The sequence below is a fragment of the Platalea leucorodia genome (assembly GCF_965183815.1).
Source record: "Platalea leucorodia genome assembly, chromosome: 6".
NCBI lineage: Eukaryota > Metazoa > Chordata > Aves > Pelecaniformes > Threskiornithidae > Platalea > Platalea leucorodia.
This window is the reverse complement of record NC_138828.1, coordinates 37,957,387-37,973,745: the sequence shown is the minus strand read 5'-3', so window position 1 is coordinate 37,973,745 and position 16,359 is coordinate 37,957,387. Positions and strand designations below refer to the sequence as shown.

At 40.9% G+C, this 16,359-nt stretch overlaps 1 protein-coding gene across 1 annotated transcript in view; it reads right to left on the bottom strand.

Annotated features, from left to right (window-relative positions):
* Positions 1-655: 655 nt before the first annotated feature.
* FHDC1 (FH2 domain containing 1) overlaps positions 656-16,359 on the bottom strand; it is a gene marked incomplete at both ends in the record, with an annotated part of 30,479 nt that continues 14,775 nt past the window's right edge. The window contains 8 exons of the mRNA XM_082315772.1: positions 656-2,701; positions 5,730-5,894; positions 7,919-8,036; positions 10,388-10,458; positions 11,337-11,444; positions 11,547-11,617; positions 13,955-14,055; positions 14,141-14,226. Coding sequence (XP_082171898.1) covers positions 656-2,701; positions 5,730-5,894; positions 7,919-8,036; positions 10,388-10,458; positions 11,337-11,444; positions 11,547-11,617; positions 13,955-14,055; positions 14,141-14,226 — 2,766 coding nt within the window. The remainder of the gene's footprint in view (positions 2,702-5,729; positions 5,895-7,918; positions 8,037-10,387; positions 10,459-11,336; positions 11,445-11,546; positions 11,618-13,954; positions 14,056-14,140; positions 14,227-16,359) is intronic.

Below are 16,359 nucleotides of genomic sequence, written 5' to 3'. Positions count from 1 at the left end.
AGAAAGCCTTCTCCGGACACACATACACATTCATAAAACATGCTATAAATTCTTCAGTGAGGTTAAAGACAGCCACAAACAGCAAATGTCTCGTTTTACTATTTTTTGGCCAGCAGTTCCCAGTCTGTCCAATTGCCAGCAATGGACTTCACAACAGGCAAAAAGAGTTCCTGAATCCAGGGAATTGAAAGCAACGGAAAGCACAATCAGCTAAGTTCCTTTTCAGTACTGTTCCACAGGATCCACTTCGACATCGAATAAGGAACCAACGAGCACAGGGGCTTGAGTCTTAGGAAGAATCTTATGTACGCAAAAACTGGCCTTTATCCATCTCTTCTGTCACAAAGCATTTCATCTTGTACTTTAACTTCTTAAAACTTCTTGGCTTTTGGTGACCTTCTGCATAACAAATACGCAAAGATTTGCTGTTACGCTTGCATTACATCACAGTAGCTTCAAATACATTCAAATTCATAAAAAAGGATTTAGACCAGAACACAACTACTTGCCCTTTTCCAATGGTGTGCCACACTTTAATGTGCCATACAACATGATGTTGCTTACCGGCAGTGTTACTGTTTTAAGGAATTTCATGACACAGACATCCAGTGCTTGAACAAGTGTTCACATTCCAAGATTCAAAAACACCTCTCCCTTATTTCAGTAACGGCTTCAGTATTTTACCAATTGTGGTCCGGTTTGCATCTTTCAGCTTAAGAGAGGTCTTTTCCACTGTTCCCTGCTCCTTTGGTGCAGGCTCTACTTTAGTGCTGACAGCTTCTCCCTGCAGGATGCTTCTTCCAACCACTCTGGCGCTACTCGCTCTCTTTAAGGTACTCACACTGTTCTCCTTCGGACATGGATCATCAGAGGTCGCCGCTGGCTTCGCTTTAGGCAGCCTTTGGGACACAGACCTTGTGATAGTTGGAGGTTTGGACGAGCTGGATAGGTCCACTTTTGCACGCTTTGAAGAAGAAGCCACTGTATTCCTCGCAAAGTTTGGGACAGCGGATGGTGTTTTGGGAACACTGACTGTGGCAACCTTGGTGTCATCTGTAGGGGTCTGGGGTTTTACACTGGAGCGACACATCTTCATTTCATCTGTCTTTGATTTGACATTACTCCTAACAGGTTTAGAGCTTGGCTTCTTGAGAGAGACTCTGTCCCTCTCAAAATGAGCACTGCTCGAGGTGACAGTGCCCCTTTGTAACTTTGGCTCTTCTACCGACATGCTATGCCTGTAAGGACTTCTTGGCAGTGTGTCTGTTGTGCCTCGGACAGAGCTGCGACGAGACAGCCGACTTTCCACTGTACTAGTTTCACGAAGTGCCGGCTTGGCTTCCGGCTTTTTCATGCTGCTCGGTGCTCTGTTTGACCGAGAAATAGGCACCACTTTCCTCATACTTTCATTCTCAGAGGCATTCAAAGTTCTTACAGGTCTGGAAGGAGCTGTGTGGCTAGGGCGAGTGCCACTGGATTTTGAGGAGCTTGGAGATCTATCTTTTACAGAGTTCCTCTTTGGTCCTGCTGGGTCTTTATTTTTTATGGGCTTTTCTTTAGGAAGGGCGTGCTTGCTATTGGCATCATCCTTATCATTTGCGGAAGTGTGAAGAGACAGATCCTTGCCAGAAGCAGAATTCAGGTTTGAGAAGAATGTCCTAGCCCTGTATTGCGCATCATTCCCAGAAGAGCGTGCTTTGCCAGCCTCACTTCTTATTTCATTGCCTGCTGATTTAAAATCATTTCCCTCTTCAGAGTCCAACGTCAAAGAACAATCAGTCGTCGTATCTGACACGTAGAACATGGGACCATCTTCCCTACTTCCCGAAACACTTGTATCCATAGACATGGGGCTGCTGCTCCTGGGCTCTGAAGCTTCACTCTTGCAACCCACTGCCTTGGCTTTATGGTCGTGGGCCTCCCTGGAACTTCTGCAAGCTGGAGGCAAGTCATCATCGGCAGTGCTAAGGGAATGAAAGCTTAGATCGTCTAGAGTCTCCAAGTCTGTTCCACCAGCATCTTCTAAATATATTAAAGGTGTATCCTCTGCAGGCTTTGCTCCTTGAATATCAAACTTATGTAATCCTTTAACAAGTTCCCGCTCCTCAATTGCAAGGGCCAGAGCGTTTATATCTGTGGACTCCTCGCAGGACACATTGGAAGTGTGCATGTTGTAGTCGGTGCTTCTCTGTGAGTAACGGGAACCAGGACCAGTTGAGCCACTGAAGTGACTGGGCTGAGCTGGAGGCACCTGCAGCAGGCCACCACTTTTCACTTTGGTTTCAGACTGTTGGTGTAAGTGCAAGGTATTTAAGTTGAGATCTCTCGTTTCTTTGGGTTCAGTCCAGGCTACGTTTGGTCTTGCTTGTCGGGTGTTTGCACGGGGAAGGCTGTTAAACTTGTTTGGGTCCTCGTCTTTTGAGATTTCCAGGAAACTCTGCAACTCCCTGTCTGCAGTAATCCCCAAAGAAAGTCGAGAGCGTCTAGTGTTGGGGTTTCTGTATGAAGGGCTTTGAGGTCTCTGCTGCAAGAAGGGAAGAAATTCTTCAAGTCCTTTTTTGGCCAACATCTCCACATCATTTTCACTGCTGCTCCGCCCAAAGCTCCCAAGCTCTCCAGCTGCCCAGGATCGACGTTTCTCCTCCAACTCCTTTCGCCTTTGCAGACTATGAAGTTCCTGGACCTCTCGTTCCCTATTTTCCTGACGAGGAAAAGCATAAATACATGTCTCAGAGGACAGTGTCCTATGCATGAGAACAAGTCACACTTCTTTATCTTTCCCTTTTTTTCCTTCCCATGGAAGTTAGCTCCTGCTGCTATCACCCTCCCCCAACCCCCAATACATACACAGACAAAATCACCATGGCGACCACAGCCTGCAACCATTAACCGTATGGAGAGCAGTTCCCTGCATAACTAATGCTGGCGACACATCAGTGTGGTCAGCAGAAGAAAAAAATGCACAAGTCCCTGCAGAGACCAAGAACGTGACCTATCAAACCCAAGCAGATGTCAAATCCAGCAAAAGAGTTCCTGCTATAAGATGGAGAGCTTCAGGTCCCCACTAAGTGTAAAGTTGGCAGCTTTATCAGGTGAGTAAACCTCTACCTGATCACTACATTCATATTTTAAGACAAACTTGTCTAATGAGCCAATGTGTTCCTTCCATCCTCCCTTATTACAACTGCAATGATTCCTCAGCAAGTGCAGTTTCTACGGGGTGCTACTTACCTCTGAGTCAAACACTACCGATTGGAAATTTTGTGAAAAGACATTACTTAATTGTGTATGAAAGCAAACAGAAAAGTTTACACAATGCCTCACGATCATTACTTAGACATCAACTGACCACTACTCAAGGATCAATGCCTCATTCCAGTTTTGGATCTCGTATTCACCGTTGGCTTCAAAAACTGGCAACTATTGCACTGAAGTTGCCCAGGGCAGGCTGGAGATTTTGGCAGCTAGGCTGAGGGGTTTTGGTTCAGGAAGCCATAGAAACAGGTAGCTTGTGTTTGAAAGACAACACAGTAACACCTTTTTACTAAAATCACTAGCAGTGGATTACTGCGAATATCAACATTTTAACTGTCACATCTAGGCTTCAGATTTAATCTAGCTGAACCTTCGGTTGAACTTTCCAGGTTATTTTCTGAAATGAAGAACCTGGTTTTCTAGAGCTGGTACAGCTGTAGCAAAAGAAAGAAGGGGGAGGCTAGTCTTGACAGAGGATTCAAAAATTACATAATTTTCCAGCATGTTGTTAGATCTGTTCTGAGCAATGACACACTGTTTAAAAAAAACACACCTATATTTGTCTGAAGCACTGTTTAGTTTGATCTTCCTATTGTTGTGACAACAGAAGAGCTGCACAACTAGAAAAAGTCACCTGAAAGCTTTCAGTAACAAAAGCCTAATGCTGAAGCTCTTTTTGATGAATGGGTTAATCTATACCTCTTAAAGTGGATTTGAGACTACCCTGGGCCTTGAAAGATAAGACGCATTAGAGGCCTAAGAAACCTGAACAGCTAAGAAAGGCAAAAGAAAAAAACTTGCATTTCAGGAAAAATGTCTGTGGCAGGGAGCTTTCTTTCACAGGTATGGAATTACAGAATGAATTCTTGCCAAATGCTAAAGCTCAACTTTAATTATCCCATTGTAAAGAGAAATGGTTAAAAATAGTCGTCGATATTATTATCGTATTCCGTATTAGACACAGAACATTTTAACCTCACCCAAAACATGTTTCAGGAGATTTTATTCAAATGAAAAATCTATTTTAAGCATACATAGACACGTTAAAAAATTGCAAAAAATGTTTAAACATTTGAAATATGTGCACGTGGCCATTGTGGTATGAGCCATCTTTTTAGACTGCTGGCTGTGCTGTCCACACATCACATTCATTTGTCAGAACTGCAATCTTTATTCTGAATTGTTCTGTTAATTTTGTAGGGATAGAGGTTAATCCCCACAAAATACCTAGTAAGCAAATCTCCTCAATATTCGCAAATGAGAGACTAATCTGTCATTTTTAGAGTGTAACTACTTATCACAGAGAGAGGAAGGAAGATCCCCATTGGACCTCGAAGTAATAGCTATCCAACAACTGCTTGTAACGTGTGACTATGAATTAAATCCCCAATCCCAAATAACTGAACACGTATGCATGAAGTCACCTCTCACTAAAATGTCTGCAATAGTTACCACCATTTGGTTTTATATATTTGTATAATGTTCACACACATGCATAACTACATGCTGTCTCGAGTGGTAAAGGGTAGGTAAACTAATGGCGCAAGAGACGTGTTAGCTGAACAGCCTGTCAGCTTGCTATAAAGCAAGATTGTTCTCTCTTTTCTGAACTAAAGCTCTTGTGCAAAGCGTTATCAAATGCAGACTGCGTAAGGCAGAAAAATAAAGAAATGTGTGGATCCATCTAATTCATGCTATTTATAAAGGCCTAAAAATATTTGTAACAATAGGCAGACTTTGCTGAACCAAAACTGTAACCAATGCCAACACGGCTCCTTCATCTTAGTATACTTCTTGAATTATTTGGGACCAATTCAGGGTACTTAGCAAATGAATGGTCACACTGGGGATAAGGTATCTGTACTGTAGGCCTGTTTAATTTCTTGAGTTTTCACCCACAAAAAGCATTTGAAAGAACAAAGTAGAAGACACAGTCCTTTTACTTTACTTGGTAAAGTGTGTCTAGTCATGTAAAGAGGGGCAGTAGAGAGCCTGAGCTAGTGCTGATTCAGGCTGGTATGTCCATGTAATGTGGTGCCACATCTCGAGGCCTTTCCAGTGATGTAACATTACCAGTCCCGGGCCTGAACAGTGACCACTCGTCAGGAAGTCTGCAAAATCTGTTTCACTGCCCAGCTTAGCAATCACCAACCTCCTCACCAAAAGAGCAGGAAGGAGCTCGCTTACAAGCAGGCCGATAGGCTACCCCGAGGTTATCATCTCAATGGTCTAGTCAGCCCGCAGCAGAAGATGCAGAGCTGCGGGACCGCACACAGGGCTGGGCAGAATGACCATTTCCCACCTGGCTTCTGGCAAGGAACGCCTACAAGAGGGCAGTTTGCTGTAGCCGTTCAAGCAAATATATCAAATGCCACAAGATACTAAGCAGAGTCCCTTGAGCAGAAAAAAAGAACCTAATTCATGTGAGCCAATATCTATTTCAAATGTGTAAGAATCTCATTCAGTGCTCTCACCTTAACAGCTTTGTTGAATCTTATGCAGAAGTCCCTAAATATCTGGAAACATTCATCCAACTTCATAGTTTCTTTGTCTTCACAGAAAAAGTCAATGAGAGCGTTCCCCTCCTTTTGTAATTCTCGTTTCTGGTGTTCAAGCTCCTTTAGATGTCTTATAGCAAACTGCAGCAAAAACATATATGGCATGAACCAGACAGAAAAATTAAAGTCACAACAGGTCATGTATATATTAGGAACTTATGAAATTCATATTCCAACCTAGGAGCTGCTACAGAGCCCAGGACAGCGACAGACCACTTCGGAGCCCCTTCAAAGTTCCACATGCCTTATTTTCCCATTCTCCCTGCCACTTTTAACTATGCATAAATGGATTAATTTCTCCTCCCTACTTTTCCCAAACAAAACGTGTGGATAAATTTATGGATATACATCACAGAATCAACTCCTTCCCGAGTTGACCCTAGACCACAATAAAAAAGCTTTTCATGCCAGAAAGGTAAGGAACCGCTGGAAATAAGTATATTTTAAGACATCCAGAAAACATCCCCATAAAGCAGCACTTTGACCCATAAGTGTAGAGCTATACAGACAGGGTTGGAGCAGATTAGTGGATTTCTCAGGAGGAAGAGACTAAGGGTGTGGTTAGACTTTGAGCAGCAGAACTGCTTAAAACTCTTTCAGCAGCTACCCCTCTGTCTCCCCTATCTGCATCACCAGCCATTCACTCCCATCCTTGCACAATCCCAGATCTGAGACCACATGTGGCTCAAAGTAACCTAGGGAGAAAAGTTAATTTTCACACACATCTGTTCTCTGACACTGTCTAACTCATGATCACCTAAATACCTCTGATACTGCAGCACCAGGGTGGGAATAGGCAGCTGGAGGCACTGGTGACCATTTGAGCCAACCCTACTGCCACAAAGTTACTTGGCAAATTATGCCAGTAGGGTAGGAACAAATCTTACTTGTTAGTCTTTACAAAAAAAAAAAAAAAGCGCCCAATAAAAAGCTGGATTGAAGATAAGCTGGACAATTGATAAAAGCATACATAGAGAATTAGTTCCTCCCACAAATTTCAGTAATTCATTCATGAGGATGAGATAACGAAAGCTGACTTTTAAATCAGCTTGATTATCACCTGTAATTCAGAAACAAAAACCGGAAGTGTTTATGTAAGGTATGCATTTGTAAAATGATTTTTTTCCCAACATTCTTTTGGAATGTGGCCTAAACAAGGTTGTAGTGTTACATAAAACCAGCTATTAAATTAAAAAAAATCCCAAACATGTTCGAACATAACATTAAAGAGTCTGGGTGCAATGGATAAAAGCCAATAATTCAGAGTGAATGAAGACAGGTATTTCAATCTTAACCCGCCCCTTTCTTCATCAGCTTCTCATCTCCTGAAAAACTGTAAGGGCTATTAACTACATTTGCAAGTTGAAAATCAGGGTGGGTTAAGTTCCAGATCAACACCTGCTTTCTTACTTTTAATAATTATCTATAGTGTGAAACAGAAAAATCATTTCATTGAAGTATAATGCATATTTCTCCAGGCATCACCACGCACTCAGAAAATACCAAGAACTCTGCTTCAAAGTTAAGGGCCATGCACATTCATGTCTATAAAGTCACCGCAGTACTAAAAAAGGAGAACCCACCCAGAAGTAATGTTATGGCTCAGAATAATACACTCTGTGCTAAGGGTAAATTAGTAGAGAAAACAGTCCCTTAACCTTCCAGCTTCTATCAATATCTCTTCAGTCACCCAACAATCAGGTTTCATATGCACAGCACAGCCTCAGCTAAAACTGACATGCTCCAGTATAACATAACATGCAGATACTATATTTTGGGCCACTGTGAAGTACAAAACCAGAGACCAATCCAAATTGTCTTGTATTTTAACTACTGATCTTCATCAGTCATTTCAGACATTAAACACGCTTGCCTAACAAGCCTCAGGCAATGTACACTCAATATCCCTCCCTGTAAAAACACAGTCCTTCCAACACTCTTACTTGACAAATGGCATGCAGTTGGAACACCTCTGTACAACTGATAGGGTAGACATATTAAAACAACGCTTCTGTTTATTAACATGTCCACACAAATTACATTGAGCCGAGGAATGCTCCTGTATTCAGGTGACAGTAACACGCTAGCACGGATATCCTACAAACCTGGAGAAAGCTTTCCATCTGGTGAAAGAGTTTTGGGTCTCGCCGAATGCTGTCTTTAACAGATCTTGCCTTGAAAGAGAGCGAGTGGAGCTCTGCTTCTACATTATCAATGGATAACCTAAAAATAGCATATACAGAGAATGTTTATCGAGGGGGGAAGGAGTTGCTCACAGGTTAGCCACAATATGCTTCAAAAATAAATGTTTAACATGAGGTACAACCTGGCTATCAAACACGACCTGCCTGTTCAGGAAATCTTTCCAGAGTAGACACTGGAAGCTGGGAGAGAGATAAGCACATTTCTTCTTATTTGCAACCCGAAAAGATTCCCATGGGGTGTGGTTTCACAATTAACTCCAGCCAGTCCTACCCAGCCTTACCATGAGAAAGGGTAATGCTGCCCTGCCTCTGACCAGGTGTTCCTTTTCTCTCCCTGGTGCCTGTGCTAGCACTCATTTTCTAGATGGCCAGCCACATCTCCGTACTGAAAATTAACCTAGGCAAAGGAAAAAAACAACTTGCTTCCAGACGGATCATTTGCTTGGTACAGCTGATGACATAACTGTTTGAGTGCAGCAGCTGGCACAAAAAGGTGGTCACAAGGGATTGTCAGCCAGGACTACCCGTTTTAGCAGTAGCGTTTGGCATCACAAAATTGCATGTTACGTTCTTCTAAGCAGTGACAGCAATGCAGCCTACACAGTCTCAAACCAGCAGTTAGAACATTTCATCCTTCTACCACATACGAGTAGCAGAGCTGCTCCTGTGGAGAGGTAACTCAGAAACTAAGACCACAGGAAAGAGCTCTGATCTGATGTCATCTAAGCTTTATCCTCGGAGACCCACGTTCCATACAATGGGAGCTCCCACCCAAATCTCTCAGTCACTTTGAGGGTAAATGCTTTAAATCTTTGGCATTTCCTTCACAAGAGAACCGAGCTTTGCCTAGGAATTGAATCACTACAGTTTCCAAAATGATAAAAATTAACAACTGTACACACGCTCCTAACTAAGGTCATTTCACCAGCAGCATGACTTTAAAACAGTAAAGCTGAAGAATTTGTGGCAGACTGATTGAAGTGCACGTGGCGGCAGATGGTGACAGCATGCATAAGTTTGTCAGTGCACACACAGATGAATATAACGTGTGCTGTTTTTTCTCTGCTTACTTCATCTGCAAAGGTTAGTTCCCTGTTCTGGACAGATCATGGGTGTTTTTGCAAATAAGAAAAGCAGCAGAAGATACAGGCTACATTTTTCTGCCTGTGAAGGAGGAAGAGGATGGCCTACAAGTAAAGAAGGCAAGACAATAAAAAAATAAAGAACATAATAGTAGTTGTTTTAACATGCTCTAATTGGGAGGATTTATGAGCAACTTGTACATGACAGTTCTCTCTAATAAAGATCTTCCTCATGCCCAATGGTGAGACATGTACTTAGTTTTGTTTCATTTTCCTGTATGGAGTGCATTCCCTGAATAGATTTCAGCATGAGTTACAACAGAAGATTTTCAGCATTAACAAATGTGATCAAAGAACAAAGTGGTTAGAAAAAATATCACCAGATTTGGGATTCTGCCTGTTCCCCTGCTGTTTGCCAGGGGGGTTGGATGCTGAGGGAAGCTACATTCCCCAGCAGGCCACATGGCAGACTGCCAAGAAGGTGTGTGGGTTGGATGGCAGAGAGCCACACAGGTGGTCCCTCAAAAATTTTCTGATTAACTCCATGGCCACTCCTTTCCTCAGAAGATTTCAGAGTCCTTTGCAGACGTTACTTAACCTGCATCAGATCTAAGAGATTGGATCCATTTTACAGCTGGGAAAAGAATGTAAATAGATTGCCCAAAGCTCAAGAGTAAGGAAGCAGCAAAACTGGGAAGAGAACTCCAGCATTGCTAGCTTCCAATTTTGGGTTTTAGATCACACTATCTCACAAAAGCAAGTACAGTTAGAAAAGTACGAATCAGGTTCAGTTTAAAATTATGCAGCTACAGACTTTAAGATGAAAACAATACAGAGCCCCAAACCCTTCAGATTTTCCATCCAAGACAGAAATGAAGCAGCAAATGAAATATCAAAAAAGCATCTAACAGAAGTACCTGTACCTGGTACCAGATTTGGAAAAGTATTGCAGCCTGCTCAGAGACAGATGAAAATTGGCTTAAGGAAAAACAGTAACATGCTTTTAGTTCAATCCCTTAAAAGTAACACACATGCATATGTATTTGACAGAGATAAAACTACCAAAAACCTATGGAGATCATGTCATAAAAAAAACTCCATACCTGAAGGCACATTGCAGGCATACTTCTGCTAGCAAATGGAAATGAAGCCCTCAAAGCTATAGTAAACATTTGTAAAGATCTCAGTTTTTGTGCCAAGACTTCTCTGAATAAGCCTCATTGCTTCACAAATAAGAAAATTCCAAGTCACAGTCTAATCATAAGTTCTCGGTTTTCTTTTGACTTACCTGGCAGCGTCATGAACACTCCTAATTTTTTCTGAAAAGTTGAGAAGAGCAGCATCTTTCTTTTTGGCTTCCTGAAACAAACAGAACAAAACCAAAACACACACAATCCATTAACATTCCACCACCATGCCAAAGTCCCTAAGTCCAGCAGTTCTAAAGCCTCTGGGAGGGCACTTAAAGGTTTCTCTCCTGTATTTTTTTTCTTCCCGTTCAATCCTAACACAATTGAGCGGAGGACACCCCTTAACGGAAGGCAGGGATCAGAACTGGAAACTTTAAACAACAGTTTCCATTTTGCAGTGTACAATAGCTGCTTCTGCCCGTCAACACAAGCCACAGGTATTAGTAGGGAATGTCAGGGAAAGAACAATTTACTGATGCCCATTGTTTGAGCAGATACGATGTTTCCTGCACAAACATCAATTACTACCCTATTGTTAGCTGACTGGAAATCTGTTAAGCCAGTTTGTACACAGATAACCAAAGTCACATATAGAAGCATTTAAATTCTCACCCTTCTAAACTCAAGAAGTTTGAAAGGAAGGAAAAATAACTGCAAAAAAGTCTGCAGCAGCTTTAAAAATACATGTCAGTCACCACAGGAGAAAAAAGAAAACTCTACCAAAAACACAGCTCAAAAGATTCAACAGGAAGACTGAAAGAATATTTATCAAAATAAGCCACTTCCACAGTGTAAGAATTCAGGACAAGAGAAAAGCTACAATGAGGAAGTTAGATGAAGGCAAGCTTTTACATGATATAAAAACCTCAAGTTTTCCATGGGTTTCTGGATAGGATGACCAGACACAGATAAACTGGCGAATTTTATGGCAGGAGAAAAAAGGTGTAAAAAAGCTTTTTCTGAGGCACATGGCCGCTTCTATTGTCTATCATCTATGGCTCTACATTTGTAGCAGTTGCTTATACCAACAAAATAGTTTTTCTATACCAGAGCAACAAAATGCAGCAGACTCATCCCCGGTTTGTTTGCTTTTGTGTCTGCCAGCTTGAGCAGTGATGACAGTTTAAATCCAACAGCGTTACCAGCATAACCTCCCTAAAAAGAAACAAGCACACAGCTGAGGCATGACATCAATGGACTGCAATACCAACAAGGAATTTTGGTCAATCAGCCACCTCCATTTTGGATGTCACTTACCGCATTCATAATATTCCCAGCCTGAAGGACCAAGTGCAATATGGAATGCAGTTCCTCACAAGTCATTAACTCTGTAAGGAACAAGAAAATTGCTGCCTAACAGTTGTTTGTTTAGAAATATACAGTTACCAAACTCCTCTTCACCTCAAGCTTTTAAAGGTGAAAATTTTTATTTTAACAGGAAACTACAACAAACTGAAAAGGTTGTGGGAAAAAAAAAAATGGTACTATACAATTCAAATTCACAAGCAGAGTTGACAAACCTCAAGTATATGCTCAGGCTTTAGTTTAGCAAGTGTAGTATTTCCAAGGCAACCCCCAGCAGCTAACAAAACACTTGGGGCCTAAACCACTTGCATGAGACACTTTGCACATTGCAGGATAAGTATCCTCACCACCTACTAATTCCAGTGTGAGGCAAGTGTTCTGTACCCTGCAGGATCCATTTGCCATCTCCCAGGATTGGGCTTTTGAACAATTATCCTTTTTTTTGGGAGACTTAGCCATCAGGCCTGAAAAGATAACAGGCAATGTTTAAATTTTCCTTGCTTATCCCACTCCCACTATGAATCACCATTTTATTTCTGTATGATCACCAACTCAGAGCAGCATTTATTTTACTTCAGTCACATCAAAGATGATCTAGCACAAAGTTAAATTCAGTGTGATGCAAAGAGTCAAATGGAATAAAACTGCCTGCCTTTCCATCACAGAAGCCTGTTTTGTACATATTTCCATTTTTTGCAAAATGCACAGTAGTGCTCCATCTGAATTCACACACCTTTTCACCCAGCCACATATGAACACAAAACAATACATGTGCTTAAAAGTCACCAGAGGGATTGCCTTAGAAATAAGACACAGAAATTCAGAACTGTAAAGAGTTAATAAATTAGCATGACACAAGTATCACAGCAAACCAAACAGCTCCAAATTTGGAAGTGCCCATATGGCAAGAAAAAGAACATGAGCTGGTTTTAATGTAAGGTACTGTATTTTACACTGATGAACATAATAAAAGGTGGAATCCTTTTGATTGCAGTCTAAATAATTCTAAAAACTGTTTTGCTTCGAAGTTCACATTCTACAATTTACCATGCATTTACCTGCTCAACACAATACACTAATCTATCGTTTTGGAAGCAGACAGCCCTTGTATCTTTGGATTTCAGTATTAGCAGCCTAAAAACATAGAACTAATGAAATAACCTTTGACCTAACAAGCTATAGGTGAGGAAGCAAGGAGGCAGAAAGAAGAGAGAATACAAAAGAGAGCACCAAATATTCATAAGGCCAAGAGGAGACGGCAGCTTCTAAAGATTTTGCATGGTAAGAGCCTGCTCAGCGTCACTATGAGATACATCCATTTGCAGGCTCAATGTGAATCCATCAGGCTATTTAGACCATCCTAGCCCTTAGTGATTACCAGCATTAGAATTGAAGTAAATATTCTCTCAGCTTAATTACAAGGAAAGAAACATAGGAGACAGGAATAGAAAAGTAGACATAATTCCTAAACAACTTCGAGCTATCAACAAACCCTGAAGTGAAAAGACCAAATGGAGAAGAGCACATGACACAGGTGGACTGAAAACAGGGAAGCTCAGTCAGTCTGATTTGCATGACTGGCCTGATGCAGGAGCTGGAGACCAAAGCGTCTCCTCTGGAGGGAATGAATTCATCAGTTCACAGATGTCCTGGGTGAAGGACATGAAGGACAATAGGGCGCGGCTGCTTTTATACATAACTTATTCCCTCCCATATGTCTGTTGCTCAAAATACAGAGAACAATGATTTGAAAGAGATCCCAATAAAAGGCCAAACTCAAACCTCAGCATAAGCTAAGGCACATTTTTCTGAGTCAGGAAGAACGAGTTCAATCCCCACTGGTGGGAAAAACACACAACAGAAAACAAAGGAATAGCAATAGTATTAAGTCTCTACAATAAAGATTTTAGCCCATCAATACTGCCACCTCAAAAGGCAACGGCATATAGAGAAATTTGGGAACTATACAGTGATTTTTTCTATGGATCTCTGAAAGAGTGAGCAGAGAGGTGTAACAACCGCATTCAATCGGAGAGACAGTGATGCACAAATGAGCAAACTGTACTCAAAAGACGGTTTACCCTAATTTGGCCATGGACGCCTTTGCTTCTGTCAGTTTCAGATACACTGCTTGTAGGCTTTGGTCACGAACTCATTGCTAATGTGTCCAAAGTCTCCAGATTTTTGATTTTGGAAGCAAAGATTCACAAGGCACACCCTGATGGAATTTGTCAGAGGGGAGTTAGCTTCCTTTTAATAGCTAAGGTACCTGAAATTCAAGCTCTAGTCTTCATAATGCAGACTAATTAACATGCTAACAAAAACAAGAGTATTATGCATGTCCCAACATGCTTAATTACCTTTTGTTGCCCGTCTTATAATTTTCATGTCATCCTGCAGAGAAGCACAGGAGGGTGAGAACTCCCTCTCTAACACCATGGCTTCAATCCTAAGACCGTAGCTGGAACACACAAACAAACAGGTTTAGAACTGATAGCCAAAAGAGAACATTTATCATAAACAGAATAAACCTACTATCTCCTTACTTTGGCACCTGGATTAGTAAATACATGAAGGAATCAGCTTGAGACAGTTTTGATACATCTCCATCAAAGGCTTTTAATTTCTTTACCTAGAAAAGAGAAAAAACACACTAGCAATGAATTTTATCAAAGATCAAGATTAACTTGACTTTGGAAGGAAACACCTTGAAAAGCAGTAAATTTAACAGGAGGCATTAGAGTCTCCATTCAGTCACTGACTGAATGGCTTCACTGTCCAAGCTCCTGTAATTTGCACACACCCCAATCACAAAAAAATAAAATCAGTAACATCACGCTTCTCCCAAAAACCCAGCTACGCAGTCCAGTGGAAAAAATACAATGCCATCATTCTGATTGGTGATTCTGATTTCTCATCAATGAGTTCTGATTTCTGATTCACTATTCTGCTTTCGGATCCACCATTCTGATTTCTGATCAACGACTGCTCTCATCACTATGTTTAGGACACTGCTGTTCCAGTTTCCCCAGAAGAACTGGGTCTTGTCTTTCTGACTGGTCCGTTTGCTGTTCTCCAGCCATTTGCCCAGGAAATAGCTGCTTAAGTGATGACCTAAAAAATGATCCTCGACCCTTCAACAACTGTGACACACACTTGGGCATAGCTTAAAGTTAACTGTGTTCTACGTTTCCAGCACAGGACTGCCTAGATCTCTTTGACACAATGCAGCTACGGTTTAAGTTATGGGTTTTTTTCCAGATACTTGCTTCAACCATTTCCTCTAAAACTCTCTTACGGGGTAAACTTCACATTCTTGAGTTCGTATTTTTTTTCATTCATACAAAACATTTTAAAAGATAAATGCAATCTTGCATTTTAAGTTAGTTGTTGTCAGTACTTTGAGAACACCATTTACATGCAAAGGAAATATCACTGCATTAATTTTGTCGATCTTCCTTCCCAGCTCCACCAAAATCCATAAATTTGCATGATCTGAAAGCCACTGATCTGCCCACATACTTACTATTTGTTTATATAGAAGAACTGGAAAATACATGCACATATGTTTAAGCGTAACTGGAATTTCTTCCACATCTTCCAACACAGCAACTGTGTCCAAAAGCAGAGCTCACTCTCAATTACACTATTTCTTCATTCAACCAACAAGTTCACACCCAGTACTAATTGTATGTTTGCATGGATTTACACACCAGCCCATCATCCTTCCTTTTTATAACATTATACTTAAAGCCCGTTCACAACCACATTTATGCAGATGGTCTTCAGTTTTAGAAAGCATATTAAGCTATCCTGGAGAGAGGCACATGACATCAGGGCATCATCAGTTATCAGGTTGCCATGATTTAGCAAGATATCCACAGTTTTTTTTAAAGTATCAGGCTCCAAATTAATCACTTATTTTTCTGCTTTCACAGTACAAAAGTAACTGGTTTGTAGTGGAAGACAACATACGCTATGCTAAATCAGATTTAAAAGAAATTCTGGACTAGCAGAAGAAAATTATTCTTTTAATAGCTTTGATCTTCTTTATTCCCATTCTTTTTCCACATCGTGAAAAAAATCAAAATGCTGAGAGCACATTAAGAAAGAGAAAACAAAAATTACCAATTAAACCCAAAACAGAAAAAACTTCTGTTTCAAATTAACAAACAAACAAACAAACAAACAACACCCAACACCCCCCACCCCCAACTTATGACCAAGAAAGAGAATTCTAATCAAAGGGCAATTTTTATTTAGGCTAACTCCATTTCCTAACACCCTCCTGCCATTTAAGTCAAGACACTCAGACAAAAGTTCCTTCTAAAGATAAACAGCATACCCATTTTTTTGTGGCCTGAGAAAACTCCTAATTTACAGAGTCATTCAAGAAGTCTGCCAACAAAAAACAGGAAAGACCAGACTTGACATTCCTGATATTTCTAAGGTGTTAAACGAGAAAGAAACAAAACCAAAATAAACACTTTTTCCTACATCATGAAGTGAGGAGTGGGAGACGTCCACTATCTCAGTTAGGCTTTCCAGGTGTTCTTTTACCTAGCTTCCAAAAAATAGTGGTCTGCAACCTAAACAACAAAAACTGCAAATTCTCCAACCTCATTTTAGTATGTTGCAAATATCAAAGTTTGCCTGAAAAGGATACAGGCATTCAGATTTGGGGTAGGGGGAGGAAGAGAAAAAAAGAAAAGCAGCCCACCAAAAAACCCACTCCAAATCACCAAAATCAAGATCTTATAAACCA